Below are 15,273 nucleotides of genomic sequence, written 5' to 3'. Positions count from 1 at the left end.
AGTCATTAAAGTGTCCCTATGTTGCTGGACAGGTGAATCTGAAATGCAATCCAAAACAATAATCCAGAAGTAATCTACAAGAGATGGACAGAATGGGACTTACTCCATGCCCTGTGCAGTCTGTCGTGCAATGTCTATGAGTTTGATCATCTCAAATTTGGTCTCAATGATGTGGAGATGGTGATACAAGCTGGAGCCCTCACACCACTGGGTGACGATGGCGAGCTGTGGCTTTGTTGAGTAGCCCATGAAGAGTAGGATATTCACATGTCGTGTTTTCCTGTCAAAAGAAGTGTGACAGTAAATAGAGTTGACAAACTTCACCAAAATCTTTTAAAAAAGAGGGCCAAGGCAGTCTACTTGTCAGGAAGATGTCGTCAGAAAAAGGTCCAAGAAAGAAAAAAAGCAACAGAAGCATAAATTTAGAAACTGTCTAGTCTAACCTCCTACTCTATGGAGAAATATCTTTTTGCATACACCTGACGAACAGGCACTCAGAAGTTGCTTAAATACCTTCAATTATGGGAAGTTCACTAATGAGATGCTCCACCCCGCCCCGCTGCTTTTTTTTAATGGCTTTAGGATTTAGAAAGTTTTCTTGGGTTGAGACAAAGTAATTTTCCTACAACTTTCACCACTGGCTTCCCTATTATTCTGTTCTCTGGAATAAAATAGTTTTTACCTTCTTGAACATAAAAGCCTTTTCTTTTTAAAATAATTAATTTTGTTGTTGTTGCTGAAAATACACAGAGCAGAACACACAGCAATTCAACAATTTCTACACGTACAATTCAGTGACACTGATTACATTCTTCAAGCTGTGCAACCATTCTCACCCTCCTTTTTCAAATTGTTTCTCCCCCAGTAACATAATCTCACTGCCCCCTAAAATTCCTATCTAATCTTGAGTAGCTGTTGTCCATTTAATATTGTACAGACCACAATGCTCAAGGCAGACATTCTTTACTAATTAAGCTATCGTTTGGTTTAAAGAAGACTTCAGGGGATATTTTTGGTGTTTAAGGTTTAAGGTTGAAAGATTATCCCAGGGCAGTAGTTTTGGGGGATTCATCTGGCCTAATGGCTCCAGAAGGTCTGGATTCCACGAGAAGTTTAAAGTCTGCCTACCAGCCTTTTCCGGACTAAATATTCTCAGTCTGTCAAGCTCCTTCCCTCTACGTCATGTTTCTAGAATCCTCCCCGTCAAGGCTGCCCTCCCCTGGATATAACTTGTTTGCTCCTCAGGTTCCAGGATCCAGTATTAATATAGTCTCTAGATGTGTTCTGGTAAGCTTTTGAGAGTACTGGAATTTTGAGAGTATTATTTCCATAAAAGGGACTATTATTTCCATGACCAGAATACTACATTTCCATTAATTCAGTTCAAGATTATGTCTCTTAACAGCTGAACCACGTAATACTGCAGACCACTTAAAAGAACAGGAGTAAGACAAAAGATACCCAGACAGGCTCTGTTTCGAGGTATCTATCCACTTTGAGTAACACTCATAGTGGCTGCCACTGGGAAACTGAGTCAGCTAAAGCAGCTTCTCTCTTTGTAGCACGGCGATTCATACATGCTCACCTGAGGACTCCTACTTCATTTTTGAAGGCCTGTAGCTGCTGAGGTGTGGGTGCTGTCACATTCAACATCTTCACTGCCACATCACCTAAAAGACAATTTCATTTCAACTGTCATTCCAATGATTTTAAATTTAAAAATGTAAAAAAATTCTTGGGTATTTTCAAAAATTACGATAGCCCTAAATCCATACTATTATTAAATTGCAAATAAATTATACCATAACTCCCTAAACCGCATTCATTTTCTACAGATTAAGACTAAACCAACAATGACAACCAATCCAAAAAGTAGCCAATCTTGTTTTTCCCCTGGGAAATTCAGCTTAACCAGTGAAGTACCAACACCTCTGGTTATTTCACAATACCGAGTCTGACGCATTTACTAAGCGAAGGCTGAAACGACAGGTGACAGGCCCAACGGTGCATGGCTTAAAATAGAAAACCGCAAAACTTCTTTATCACAAAACTTTACATTTTTTAGCCCATGGATCACTTATGGAACTTTTGTTTAGGAAAACGATTAAAATTGTAACAATAAAAAAACAAAACTGCTAGTGGGTGTGTACATCGGTACGGCCAGTTTGTAAAATGTTGGCAGCATCCATTAATAATGAGCGTGGGCATCTCCTCTAGCCTCACGTTTCTCTCCTATGCATGTACCCCACAAAAATGGATATGCGTATTTACCAAAGGACGTACAAGAATACTCATAGCAGCACTACTGGGGACAACCCCAAACTGGAAACTATCCAGATGGTAATCAGAGAGTACGATAGAAAAAGACATCGTGTTATGGGCACACGACGGAACATCAGACGGTCCCGAGGATGAAAGACCTACAACTACACGCAACAATACAGATGCATCTCATACACGAGGCTGAGGGGACGAGTGTGCCCTGGCTGGTTCCCACGAGGGTAGAGCAGTGGTTGCCCTGGGGGGAGGGCTGGCTGCCCGAGGGCACGAGGGGCTCCTAGAGTGCTAGCGATGCTGTTTATTGATCACAGACGTGTTCCCTGTGTGAGACGCTGAGCTACTTGTATGCTTGTGAGACCTGTGGTTTTTCGTATGTATATCACACTTCAAGAAAAAGTTAAATAAATGTGTTGATTATTCCTGATTATCAAAGTAATACAGTGCTTACTATAAAAATGGGAAAATGTTGAAAGCATGAAGAAAGAAATAAATATTCCCCATAGCCATGTCAAACAGAGATGACCACTGTTAACACATTCATGTACATTTTTCGAGGCTCTTCCGTGTAAGCAGTGTGAATATCTGAGTACAAATAAAACCATAATGTAAGAAGATATATACTAAAATATCAATGGGCATTTTGTTTATTATGTGATATACATGTATTTCCATGCAGCACCATAATATGCGATGTTATATAAGGTGCTTTGTAAAATTCAATTTAATATACCACAGACAACCTTCCGTATCAGTAAGTACAGATCTTTCATATAATTTTCAATGCCTATATAAACATGTATGGAAGTCTCCATTTATCCAACCCTCTACCAACGGGCATTTATCTCCATTTTCCGTTGTTATTAACGCTGTGATAAATTTACCTGCACACACGTCTGTTTGCTGCTGTCTAATTACTGGTTCAGGACAAAGACCTACAAATGGAACTGTTAGTTCAAAGGTTATGCATTCTTAAAAGACAGTTAACATACTGCCAAACTGCCCTCCAGACAACGTATTCTCCCATCAGCAGATTTACAATCCTAACTTCCCAGTTTTTAAAATCCTCGAGAGATCTCTTTGGTTTTAATTTGCACTTCTCTGATAACTAGTGAGGCTGAGCATTTGTTATATGCTTACTGACCACTTATAGTTCTTTCTCTGGTTAAGTACACTTTTAATATGTTTATTTGTGGTTTATAATACAAATACCATTATTAACAGAAAGACTCCTAAAAGACAAAAACAAAACCATTTGGGATTCGCTCACCCGTAGGCTCTTGACGTCTAAGCGGACCCCTCAAACTGGGGGGCGTCACTGAGTTACACACATACCATGCCACTTGCCCTTGTAGACGGTTCCAAATGACCCAGATCCGATTCTCTGTCCAACTGTGATCTGCCCATCAGGAATCTCCCAGTCGTCACTTGAATCCCGCCTACCAAGCGTTTTCTTGATAAAAATAGTGCAAAGGTCAAACCAAATCAAACAGAACAGGAAAACCCTATATTTCATATTAAGTAATTCCCTTATCTCTGAGAGGGACATAGGTAGGTGGATAATCAGACCTATTTTTTAAAAACACCCTCTGCAGGACTAACAGTTAAAAGTGTGACTCTTAAAATACACAAAACTTAAAGACTTAAGTCAGTATTAGGATAGAAACAATTTATTAAAAAACAGAAATCATTACTGGGTATAAGCAGAAATGTATACAACTAAAATCAGTAAAATAAAACAGTTTTTTATCATTGGGAGCCTATGAGAGGCAAGATAAGTAGTACACATTTATAATGAGTTTTGGGTCCAAATCTCCCCAAATTTAAATCAACCTCCTATGGGAACTGCTGAGAGTTTGTCTATTTACTCTTCCCTTCAGTCAGTGCTAAGTTTCCTCATCTACCTTACCTGGATGCACCTATGTGACATACACTGCTGCTAAAATGAAAGGATCAGTTTTTACATACAGATTCATTTTGCGGCAGAAAGTTTATTTTTTAACAGGGAACAATGTCATTTTGTAGGTATTTGAATTTTAGACAAGTCCTTTGGGATGTATATGCTTAAACATTGTTCCTGTATCCAAGCTACTCTCTTCTTCCTTATCTTAGAACGCTATTCTCACTCTTCCAAAACTACCTTTTTCTCAATTAGAGAAGAGGGCAAATATCCGAGTTGTGGGAATACGCTTTAAGCAAAAAACCATCAGCTCTTAAACTTATTTGATTATGGGAATTCCACGTCACATGGCCTTATCAATACATCTAAAACTATACCACAGACATTACATTTGGCTATGACTTCTACAAAGAAAGAACTTAGAGAAACACCGACACAGCAGTCTTACCATTCGATTCCTGTCTTCGGAGGATGACGAGGACTTCCTTTCCCGCTGAGGTCCAGGAGATTTCTGTAAGGCTTTCACATTAGTGAGCGAGCCAGGGAGCGATGCGGGAGGGGTCGCAGACAGACCTGTGGTTGATCCTAAGTTAGCAGAAGGGAAAAAGCACTGTTAAACGAAGATCCTGCGTGTTAACTGATCTGGGGTAAGGACAGGAGATATTCAGGCTTAGTATTTAAAAACACAGTGCATGTTCAATATAGCCTGTTGGAAAGGACAGCCCAAAAAGGGGCCTCATCAGGTGATTTATACTACAATTTCTTTGAGTTTTCTGGCCAATTTAAGATCTAAACATCTGACTGTAGATACATATTTTGTTATTGGCACAGAGTCTAGAAGACAGACAATTTCTCTAAAGAAAGAACCAAACACTAAAAGCACCTCCCAAATGGAGCCTGGTACTCCTACCTATGACCCGAGCACAGCCCGCCTTGTGCCGAGCATGGGTCATTTCAATATTATAAAGCCGTAGTTCTTGGCCAGGCTCCACCGTCTAAGGTGCACTCAGTTTAACTAACACTGCTCAGTACCTATTTCCATTCCATTCTATGGGTTTTCCAAGATTGCTGCGAGAGCAATCCAAAGCCTCAAGCAGAACCACTACATTCAGAATAACTAGGAAGAGTCAGTGAATGTAACTCTTTAAAAGTATTTATAGCAAGACACCCGTCCAAATTTTGATGTAAATTTTAAAAAATCAATTAAAAGCACTAGTTAAACTATGGCAAGATGAAATGATACCACCTTTTTCCTCATACTAGAGTATAAATGAAGGTATGAATTCTCAAATTTTTCTGATATGTTAAATACTAGAACATACATTATAAATATTTTTCACAGCTTCCTACTTTTGACATAAAAATACCTGTATGACAGTACAAAAAAAGAATACTGTTGATATTATAGAATCTCAAAAAAAAAACCAAAAGCCCAGTAAAATCTCATATAACAGAGATTTCCATTTCTACTTTTATTTTCTCATCAACCACAAAAATTGATTATAACAAGTATTAATACTCATCAAGGTAATCACTTAAATGAAAGGAATTCAGATTGAAGATCCCCCATCTTATTTATTCCCACCCACTGAATTTGGAGTTATCAAGACCAAGACACAAGCAATATAACAAAAAACAAGATGGTGCTCTGAGCTCAGAAGTTCGTGATGGACGGCACACAGAAGCTTGTGGGGTGAGTATGTGAAGAAGCACATTCAGAGCATCCCAGCCAGGCCGCGCAGAAGTTCAGCACCACAAACTCTCACACTTACAAACACAAGCTGCGAGGGTGAGGCACAAACAGCATCTGTGGTTTATATTTAACTTGCTTTGGGTGAAAACAAGAAAGAAGAGCCCAACTACCTCGGAACACTGGGCCAGGCTCAAAATCAAACACTATTTCACTGGGGACAGAATGGAGGAGGGGACTGGGAGTCCGGGATTGGTATTTCCGAAGACAGCGCGTCAGCTGGTTCAAAGGGGCTGTTAGAAGAGAAAGAGAGGGGCAGGCAAACACAGGAAGACAGACACACAGAAGAAACGAAAGTCATGGGGATAAATAAGATGACTTGAAGCCTGCTTAACAGAATAATTCTGGGTGTTTAAAAAAATCTGATTATTTTTATAAAATCCCAATGATTTTTTAAAAAATGACTTATGAAAAGGACAAGAAACGTCACTTGATTTTAAGTACTAAGCAGGCAGCTTTTATGACTAAGTTAACTTCATGATTCCAGCATGACGGCAACATTTGAGCGCTGGATGTATTGGGCAAAATTATCAAAAGCCACAGCTGTTAAGACATATGAAGGTCATACTGGCAATGACACTAACTGGCGGGTTCATGGAATAACAAACAGAAACAACAACAACAACAACAACAAAAACTCATGTAGCTATGTGCTACAATAAATACTAAGTCTGAGTGAACAATGTAGGGTGTCGGCTTGGTAGCTGCACAGGTGTATAGAAACAGAAAACGAGGTGGTCTACGCAATGTTTGTTTGTTTTTTTTTTCAATATAAAATAATCTGAGTCTAGGCTTATATATTTTCAAGATAAAGCAGGTCCCAGTGAAGAGACCAACTGAGAGCAAGATAAGCAGTCACTACAGGCCTTCCCTACTCAAAGACAGCTGGAAGGGTGAGTATGGTGAAGGATGCTCTCAAACACCATCTCCCGCAAAACAATGTATGGGATAAATTCTTACAAAAAGTACTTCTTAAGCAATGCTTACGCTCCCAAATTTTCAGTGGGTGCTAGAGTGAATACCCGACGAAAATTCTGCAAAAAATCTCCATTCAATTTCTCGTTCCTTTTTTTTTTTTTTTTGCTAGACTAGTAAAAGGCAAGGGGCTATTCTATTAGGAGTCCATTCTACAAAATGTGCATTCCATACTCTTCTAGAAGGCTGAAGGGAAGGGGTCGACACTGTCCGACCGATTGAGAAGCTGTGACAGGTAATCCAACTCTTAGCATGATTTGGGAAAGTGAGTTTTACCTGACTCGAAGCTCCATCTGTAAATACTAGTGGAAGCTCCCAAAGGAAATTTAGGCACTCCAACTTTGAAGACGGCTAGGAATTAATAAAGTGGGTAGAATAATTAAGGCTCCCCCTTGGTACAATATTTTTAATCTGCAGAGAGTACACTGAGGGCTCCATTTTATGTCCCCTTATCTTCTCCACTCATGTTATAAATTAGTCAAAATTTTATTAGAGATAAATGATGTTAAAGAAAAACAAAAAAAATTAGGGTTTTCGCTATACATTTTTCTCTGTGTCTGTGTTTTGTGAAAGAAGCAAGTATAAAGGCGACAAGCAGCAAAGCAATTGCATTTTTCCCTGAGTTTTTTTTTTTTTAAAACTGAAGTCACTACTTACCTGCATCACCACGAAACCCTTGGTCTCTAATCAAGTCCTACAAATAAATAAATGTATATTTATTCAAAGCATATGATAAGAAAGTAATAACAGCACTGAATTTCCCACTAAGAAAAGGCTAATTCACTCATTAATAGAAAGGTAAATTCAAAATAAGACTTGTCTTATAACGATTTCACAAAACTAAAGAATATGAAATTAGCTAGTAAACATATTTAAAACCTAAATTTTGAAGCACTTGCCATGATGACCCTATGTTGAAGGGGTTATTAGTTCTAATCAAATATTGCAATTTGTTTCAGGGCATCCAAAACCAATGGCTGTATCCATTCTTTACAAGAAATTCTACTGGTACATATTAAGACCCATAAAAATATTCATAGCCTTTGATCCTGTAATTCTACTTCTGGGAATTTTCCCTAAGGAAATAATTCATAAGAAAAAAATGATGGTGCAAAAAAGGCGTTCCGTGCAGTACTGCCCACGACATAAAAGATGAGAAACAATTCTCTCCCTCTTATAGGCAGACTGGTGGGGTGAACTACGGAGTCTCGATTTCATGAAGTGTTATGCAGCTACTAAAAACAATCAGGAAGCTTGAATCATGAAACATGTTTATAATTAAAAAAAAATAGAATACAAAATTAAATGTACACTGATTACAATCATAAAAATATGGATGCATCAGATACACTAGAGGGGGAAAAATATGAGACTGAATGGCCCCAGATGTTTCTAAATAGTCTCTTTGCAAATGGCTAAAACAAAGCCAGAGAAAATTCCTTCCAGATGTATTTCTTTCATGCTCAGTGTATTACATAAAACTTTCAATATTTTCTATACAACACTTAACAAATACTCATTGTATACCTGCAAACAAGGTGCTAGGTGCTAGAGGCTGGGTGTTAACAAAAAATTTTTAAAAATCCTGGTGGTCCCACTAACTCTCTCTGTCTGTTCTTGAGAGCTTATTCTAATTGGAGGTAAGATGTACACACAGTTAAAGTGAAAATGAGAAAAACAGCTTAAGAAAATAACAAAGGGATGCCAAAGGTTGTTGCTTAGCTAACTGCAAGATAAGTGGTGTGGGTGTTAAGCTTCTTGGAGCCACACAAGTTCACAGGAGGGATAAATGACTAAGAACAGGACTTGGTCATTGAGAGGCATTTGACAAGATGGGCTATGACCTGGGGTTGAGGGACGGAAAGGAGGTGTAGAAAAGAAAAATAGAGGGCCTTCTAGACAGAAAGCAAGAGAAAGGCAGGAATGTCGTGTTCCTTCCTTTTGTTGCACCATACCAGCGACTCCTCACAACCACGGCTGAACCAAACTCTGCTTTCCGGCTTCTCCGACAACCGACTGCTAGCATCACACTAAACTGATACTCAAATGTATTCTTACAGCCCCCGGCCATCTTTTCTACCTGTTCTAGGTCACTAGCATTCCACAGCGACTCTGTAAACGTTCCCACTCTCCTGCAGTTTCTCCCCTGGTTTTGATTCCTTCCCGGAGCATGACCCAGAAAACAGAAGCCATCAAATTGTAGACACAAGTATGCTCTGGGCTGAGGAACTCGTCCCAGGCCATACTGCAGCACTAGCTCTGTCCGTCTTTGATTCCTACAGCTGCTGAAGGACACCGCTTCCAAGTCCAGGGAACTTTACACCACCAATTATTCCCTCTTTTATCTTTAAACCTCTCCCTTCTTCAACCTCTCTCTTTGTTGGTCTCTTTCTCAAGTTACAAATATGCTGAAGTCTCCCTATTAAAAAAAAACAATCTGCCCTCAACTCTGCCTCAAGCTAGTGCCCATTTGCCATTCCTCTACGGCCAAGCTTCTCAAAACAGACCCCGAGCCCCACTTCCTCATCTGCCCTGCTCTCCTCCCCTAAGCCTCTAAAAGAGCACTCAGTGTCACTGAAGTTACATTTTAATCGCCAAATTCAATAGCCATCTTCAGTCTGCATTTCACATGAGTCTCCATGGCAATGACATCAACGACTTCAGCCTTCTTGAAACCCTTTTGCTCATCTGCCTTCTGCGGCATCCCTCTCTTTCTCTCTCAGGTACCTGGAGCTGGGCTTGGCCCACAGATGACAGCGAAGAGCAGTCGGCCAGCACCTGCATCCACAATCATGGGGGTGCACCTTTCACCCCCTTTCCAATGTACACAGACTCTCTGAGAACGTCGGTCCACCCACAGCTCTACTTGACACCGTGCTGACCACTCCTTAACCTGCCTCTCTGCTTGGGTCCGCACAGTCAGCATGCCTGGACTATATCTGAGACCCCACGGGCAGCCTGACGTCCACACGTCCACAGAAAGCCATCACGGCTGCTTCTACACCCTGTTCTTCCTTTGGTGTTTCCTGCCTTGATGAATCCGGGTGTTTCCTCCACCTCTCGTCTCATTCTCCTCTCTCCTTCACTGCCTGGGCAGTGGTTGCGCATTAGAAAGAAAGGCCAGGTTTTAATCCCATTACCGTGTGATCCTGGGCAAGTTTCTTCACCTCTCTAAATCTAATTTTCTTAACAGTAAAAGAAAGATAATAACAGTACTTAACCCATGGAGTTTTTGTAAGGACAGAATAAGAAAATTTATAAGAAGCACCTTGCATAGTATCTGGTACACAGTAACCATTCACAAATAGTAGCCATTTTCAACATGACTTCTAACAACCTTACCTACCAAACCTTTAATTTATAGTCTCCCTCCTGCAACAGTACAGCACGTGCACATACGCGCACGGGCGCACACACACACACACTTCCCATCCCTCCTGGCACCATGCTGTCGCCTCGCCTGGAACACTGCACAAGCCACACTACTGTCCGTCCTACCTCTAGGTGTGGTTCCCAGTGCCCCAGCCTCTGTGACTACCAGAGATTTTCCTAAAACAAGGAACTGATCACTTTCTCGCCCACTTAAAGTTCTTCAGACTTCATACGACCCACTTTAGAAACCTGGGAAGAGTGCGCAGCGCTCTGCCCACAAAGCTCCATCTCCCACTGCTCCCCAGTCTTCCCCTGCACCCTAAACACTTACAATGTCAGCGATCCATTACCTCCAGGAAAAGGTACTTCCGTGTCTTTGTGGATACTGTCTCCTTTAACAAATACCCTTCCTCCTTAGGCCCCACCTAGTGTATGAATAAACTCCTACTCACTCACCTTTCACAACTGGCCTAAATGCTGTCCCCAGTGCTAAATATTCCAATCAGGTAGAGGTTAACACCCCCTCTCTGAACTACCATGATACTACGGTGATTGTCTGCATGTCTGATTCAGCCATTAGACTGTGGCCTCCATGATTCCCAACTGCCTGGCACAGTGCCCGGCCCAGAGTCAATACGGTTTAATGGAATAACAACTGCGCTTGACTGAAAATGCTTAAGGAGTTCTGTTATCAATGGGAAGTCACTGAAAGCTCCGGAGCAAGGGGCCAGATGATGAGCGGTGCTGTGAGGAAATCATTCTGATGTGGCATAAGGAATGGAGATGGAACAGGGAAACCGACGGGGGGAAGTTCATTTTTGGTGAGACTGGTGTAGTACACAGCTCAAGGAGGAAATACAGACCCAGTGGTCATGGGCAAAAATAAGGGGCAAGTGTAAGACGCACACCAAAAGGAAAAGGTCATACCTACGGCCGGTTATCAAAAAAGACCAAAACCAAACTCGTTGCCGTCAAGTCAATTCTGACTCCAAGAGACCTTATAGGAACTGCCCCATAGGGTTTCCAAGGAGCACCTGGTGGATTAGAACTGCTTCCCTTTTGGTTAGCAGCTATAGCTCTTAACCACTGCACCACCAGGGATTCCTGACTGGTTATGGGGAGGATAAAAACGCAAGAGAGAAAGTTGACATCCCAGATGTTTGACTGTAAGAGAACAGGAGGACAGTGGTAACAATAAGGGAAAAGGGGAAACAGTTTAAAGGTCTGTTAGTTTTGGAAGTAAAGATGAAGGTGACAATTTTGGACATACTGACAAGAGGCTTAACCGGAAAATATGGTTTGACTTCTTATTTCACAATCTCCTTATCCCCACATCTCCCTCTTCTACGCCTTTCTTCCTCTGTGCTCAGGTCTGGCTAGAGAGAGGAGCACCTAATTAGCTAAGGAAAACTGGGAGGAGGAGAAGGTCACTTAAAATGGACCCAAAGAAGATAGAGAACACATTTCAGAGTAAAAGTGGGACGGAAGTCTGACTTGGGGCTTTATCTTGGCAAACGGAACTGAATTTTATATTGCAGTTTATTTTCTTCCACATTTAACAAAATTCAAGTTACAATTTCAACTATATGTCAATTCTGAGCCTGAACACAGAAGAAAAGAATCAAGTTTTTGTTGGCTGTAATGACAGACTTACGACAGCACAAATCAAAATTCTTGATTTCATACTCATTTTTCCAGCACAGTTATAATCATCTCTACCAACACTTTAGAGGACTTCCTCAGACCCGGCAGGGCCTCAAGGACTCCCCAGCTATGAGACCCCCTTTATTTGAAGAGCCCACTGCACGGCCATCCTCCTTGACTCTCCCTCCTATTGGAACTGGGAGAACTCTCCTCTATTCTCTTTTCTCAAGGGCTCTGTGTGATTTCAGTATTTCTCCAAAGTCACTTCTCACTGTTTTCTTATAAACCCATTACTGGGTGGGATCAGATTTGCCATCAGTTTGCATTATGTTTTCACTGAAATGTTGGACACTGACAGAAAAGGTCTGGAATGCAGGCTGGTATTAAATAGGGGGAGGGGGTTTGAGTTCCTGGTATGACAGTTTGTGCTTCTCTACTCAACCTGCCAGCCGTAAGGATGCATGAGGCAAGCCTGCACAACGAGAACCGTCCCTGCCTCCCAAGACACATAACCACCTCACAATCTCCAGCAGCCTACTTTCATGAGTAAAGAGTTTCAGTTTCCTTTGTAAATATAATTACTTTCTAAGACAAGTAAACTTAACAGATTTTCTCAATTTTGTTGCCTACAGCAGACAGAGATTACAGATAACCTGCAGTCTTTATTCTAAGGTACAGATTCAGGCAGAAGTGACCTCTAATTCCAAGATTAGGACCCCAGCTCACCACAGCTCAGAGAACAAGGGCACTCAGCTCTCTGTGGGCTGGATGGCTAGGTTAACTGGACCACTTCTGGTGGGTTGATCCTGTGTGTCTCATCTTTTTTACTCATCTCTTCCTCCTCCTTGTCTATATCGAAGGTTGGCAAAAAAACACACTGGCCTGGTCACCTGTTTTTGTAAAAGTTGTGTTGGAACAAAGTCATGCCCACTTCCTTATTTACCTGTTGTTCATGGCTGCTTTCACAGAACAATGACAGTGACCATATGGCCCACAAGCCTAAAATATTTACTATCTACCCCTTAAAAAAAAAGTGTGCTGACCCGTTTTTGTATTATGGGAAATTTTCTCTGCTTTATCGTCTAACCTTTTTTCTGAAATAAGTAAATATTTTTTGATGACCTAGTATGTGTTCCTTCAGTACCATCTGAAGGAAGAAGTCCAAGCTGCTCTGAAGGCACTGGTGAAAAACAAGGCTCCAGGAATTGATGGAATATCAATTGAGATGTTTCAACAAGCGTATGCAGTGCTGGAGGTGCTCACTCGTCTATGCCAAGAAATATGGAAGACAGCTTCCTGGCCAACTGATTGGTAAGAGATCCATATTTACGCCTATTCCCAAGAAAGGTGATCCAACTGAATGTGGAAATTATAGAACAATATGATTAATACCACACACAAGCAAAATTCTGCTGAAGATCATTCAAAAACGGCTGCAGCAGTATATCGACAGGGAACTGCCAGAAATTCAGGCTGGTTTCAGAAGAGGACGTGGAACCAGGGATATCATTGCTGATGTCAGATGGATCCTGGCTGAAAGCAGAGAATACCAGAAGGATGTTTACCTGTGTTTTATTGACTATGCAAAGGCATTCGACTGTGTGGATCATAACAAACTATGGGTAACACTGTGAAGAATGGGAATTCCAGAACACTTAATTGTGCTCATGAGGAACCTTTACACAGATCAAGAGGCAGTTGTTTGGACAGAACAAGGGGATACTGATTGGTTTAAAGTCAGGAAAAGTGTGCATATTCTTTCACCACACTTACTTAATCTCTATGCTGAGCAAATAATCTGAGAAGCTGGACTATACGAAGAAGAACGGGGCATCAAGAGCGGAGGAAGACTCATTAACAACCTGCGTTATGCAGATGACACACCCTTGCTTGCTGAAAGTGAAGAGGACTTGAAGCACTTACTAATGAAGATCAAAGACTACAGCCTTCAGTATGGATTACACCTCAACAGAAAGAAAACAAAAATCCTCACAATTGGACCAATGAGCAACATCATGATAAATGGAGAAAAGATTGAAGTTGTCAAGGATTTCATTTTACTTGGATCCACAATCAACAGCCATGGAAGCAGAAGTCAAGAAATCAAATGACGCATTGCATTGGGCAAATCTGCTGCAAAGGACCTCTTTAAAGTGTTAAAGAGCAAAGATGTCACCTTGATGACTAAGGTGCGCCTGACCCAATTTCATTCGCATCATATGCATGTGAAAGCTGGACAATGAATAAGGAAGACCGAACAGGAATTGATGCCCTTGAATTGTGGTGTTGGCGAAGAATATTGAATATACCATGGACTGCCAAAAGAACGAGCAGATCTGTCTTGGAAGAAGTACAACCAGAATGCTCCTTAGAGGCAAGGATGGCGAGACTGCATCTTACAAACTTTGGACATGTTGTCAGGAGGGATTAGTCCCTGGAAAAGGACATCATGCTTGGCAAAGTACAGGGTCAGTGGAAAAGAGGAAGACCTCCAACGAGGTGGACTGACACAGTGGCTGCAACAATGAGCTCAAGCATAACAACGACTATAAGGATGGCGCAGGACCGGGCAGTGTTTTGTTCTGTAGTGCATAGGGTCGCTATGAGTCGGAACCGACTCGACGGCACCTAACAACAACAACAGTATGTGTTTGGAGTCCCTGGGTGGTGCAAATAAATGGTTAACATGCTTGGCTCCTAACCAAAAGGCACCCTGGAAGACAGGCCCGGCAATCTTCTGGAAAAAAAAAAAAAAAAAACTAGCCACTGAAAACCCTACGCACAGTTCTACTCTAATACACATGGGGTTGCTGTAAGGTTGAATCATTCAATGGCAACTGATTTGGTTTTTTATTTAGTATGTGTTCGGTTCTAAGCTAGGAAACTGTATTAGGAACTGTTTCTGCCACCCAGGGCTTAAGATCTAATTGATGAAGTGATACTAATTTACATGAATAAATCTAAAACAGCATATAAGTAAGTTACAATGTGCAAGATAAACTGGAAAAGTAAGAGAGTCAGTCAAGAATGATTAGCCAGAAGGGGCTAAAACAACTGAAGAGGTGAGGTTACAATTTATGATGGTGGAACAGACAAGGTAAGAAACATTTTAAAGAAAAAATCAGGGAAACTTAATGACAGACTTCACACACAAAAAAGAAAATGCCAAAACTGAAGACGTGTACAGGGATGGAACACAATGACATACTCGAGATAGCAGAGAAGGTAAAAGATGTTAAGAATGTGATGACCAGTCTGTGAGAGTCATTTAATTCAGTCAAAATTGTACTTTTAGGATAATTAGGTGGAGATTTCAAATAGTCTACCGGTAAATGTGGAACTACTGAACACATGC

The 15,273-nt window shown here is 41.1% G+C and overlaps 1 protein-coding gene across 2 annotated transcripts in view; it reads right to left on the bottom strand.

Moving 5' to 3' along the window:
• The window catches only part of BRAF (B-Raf proto-oncogene, serine/threonine kinase), a 144,573-nt gene that overhangs the window by 38,883 nt on the left and 90,417 nt on the right, over positions 1-15,273 (bottom strand). The window contains exons 9-14 of one of the 2 annotated variants that reach the window (XM_049894770.1): positions 7,560-7,596; positions 6,041-6,160; positions 4,626-4,762; positions 3,613-3,730; positions 1,586-1,670; positions 104-280 (exon numbers count right to left, since the gene is read on the bottom strand). In XM_049894770.1, coding sequence (XP_049750727.1) covers positions 104-280; positions 1,586-1,670; positions 3,613-3,730; positions 4,626-4,762; positions 6,041-6,160; positions 7,560-7,596 — 674 coding nt within the window. The remainder of the gene's footprint in view (positions 1-103; positions 281-1,585; positions 1,671-3,612; positions 3,731-4,625; positions 4,763-6,040; positions 6,161-7,559; positions 7,597-15,273) is intronic. The other variant, XM_049894768.1, reaches the window with a different exon arrangement.

This window comes from Elephas maximus, chromosome 8 (genome assembly GCF_024166365.1).
Source record: "Elephas maximus indicus isolate mEleMax1 chromosome 8, mEleMax1 primary haplotype, whole genome shotgun sequence".
Classification (NCBI taxonomy): Eukaryota; Metazoa; Chordata; class Mammalia; order Proboscidea; family Elephantidae; genus Elephas; species Elephas maximus.
The sequence above is the reverse complement of the archived record's forward strand: the minus strand, read 5'-3'. Positions and strand labels throughout refer to the sequence as shown.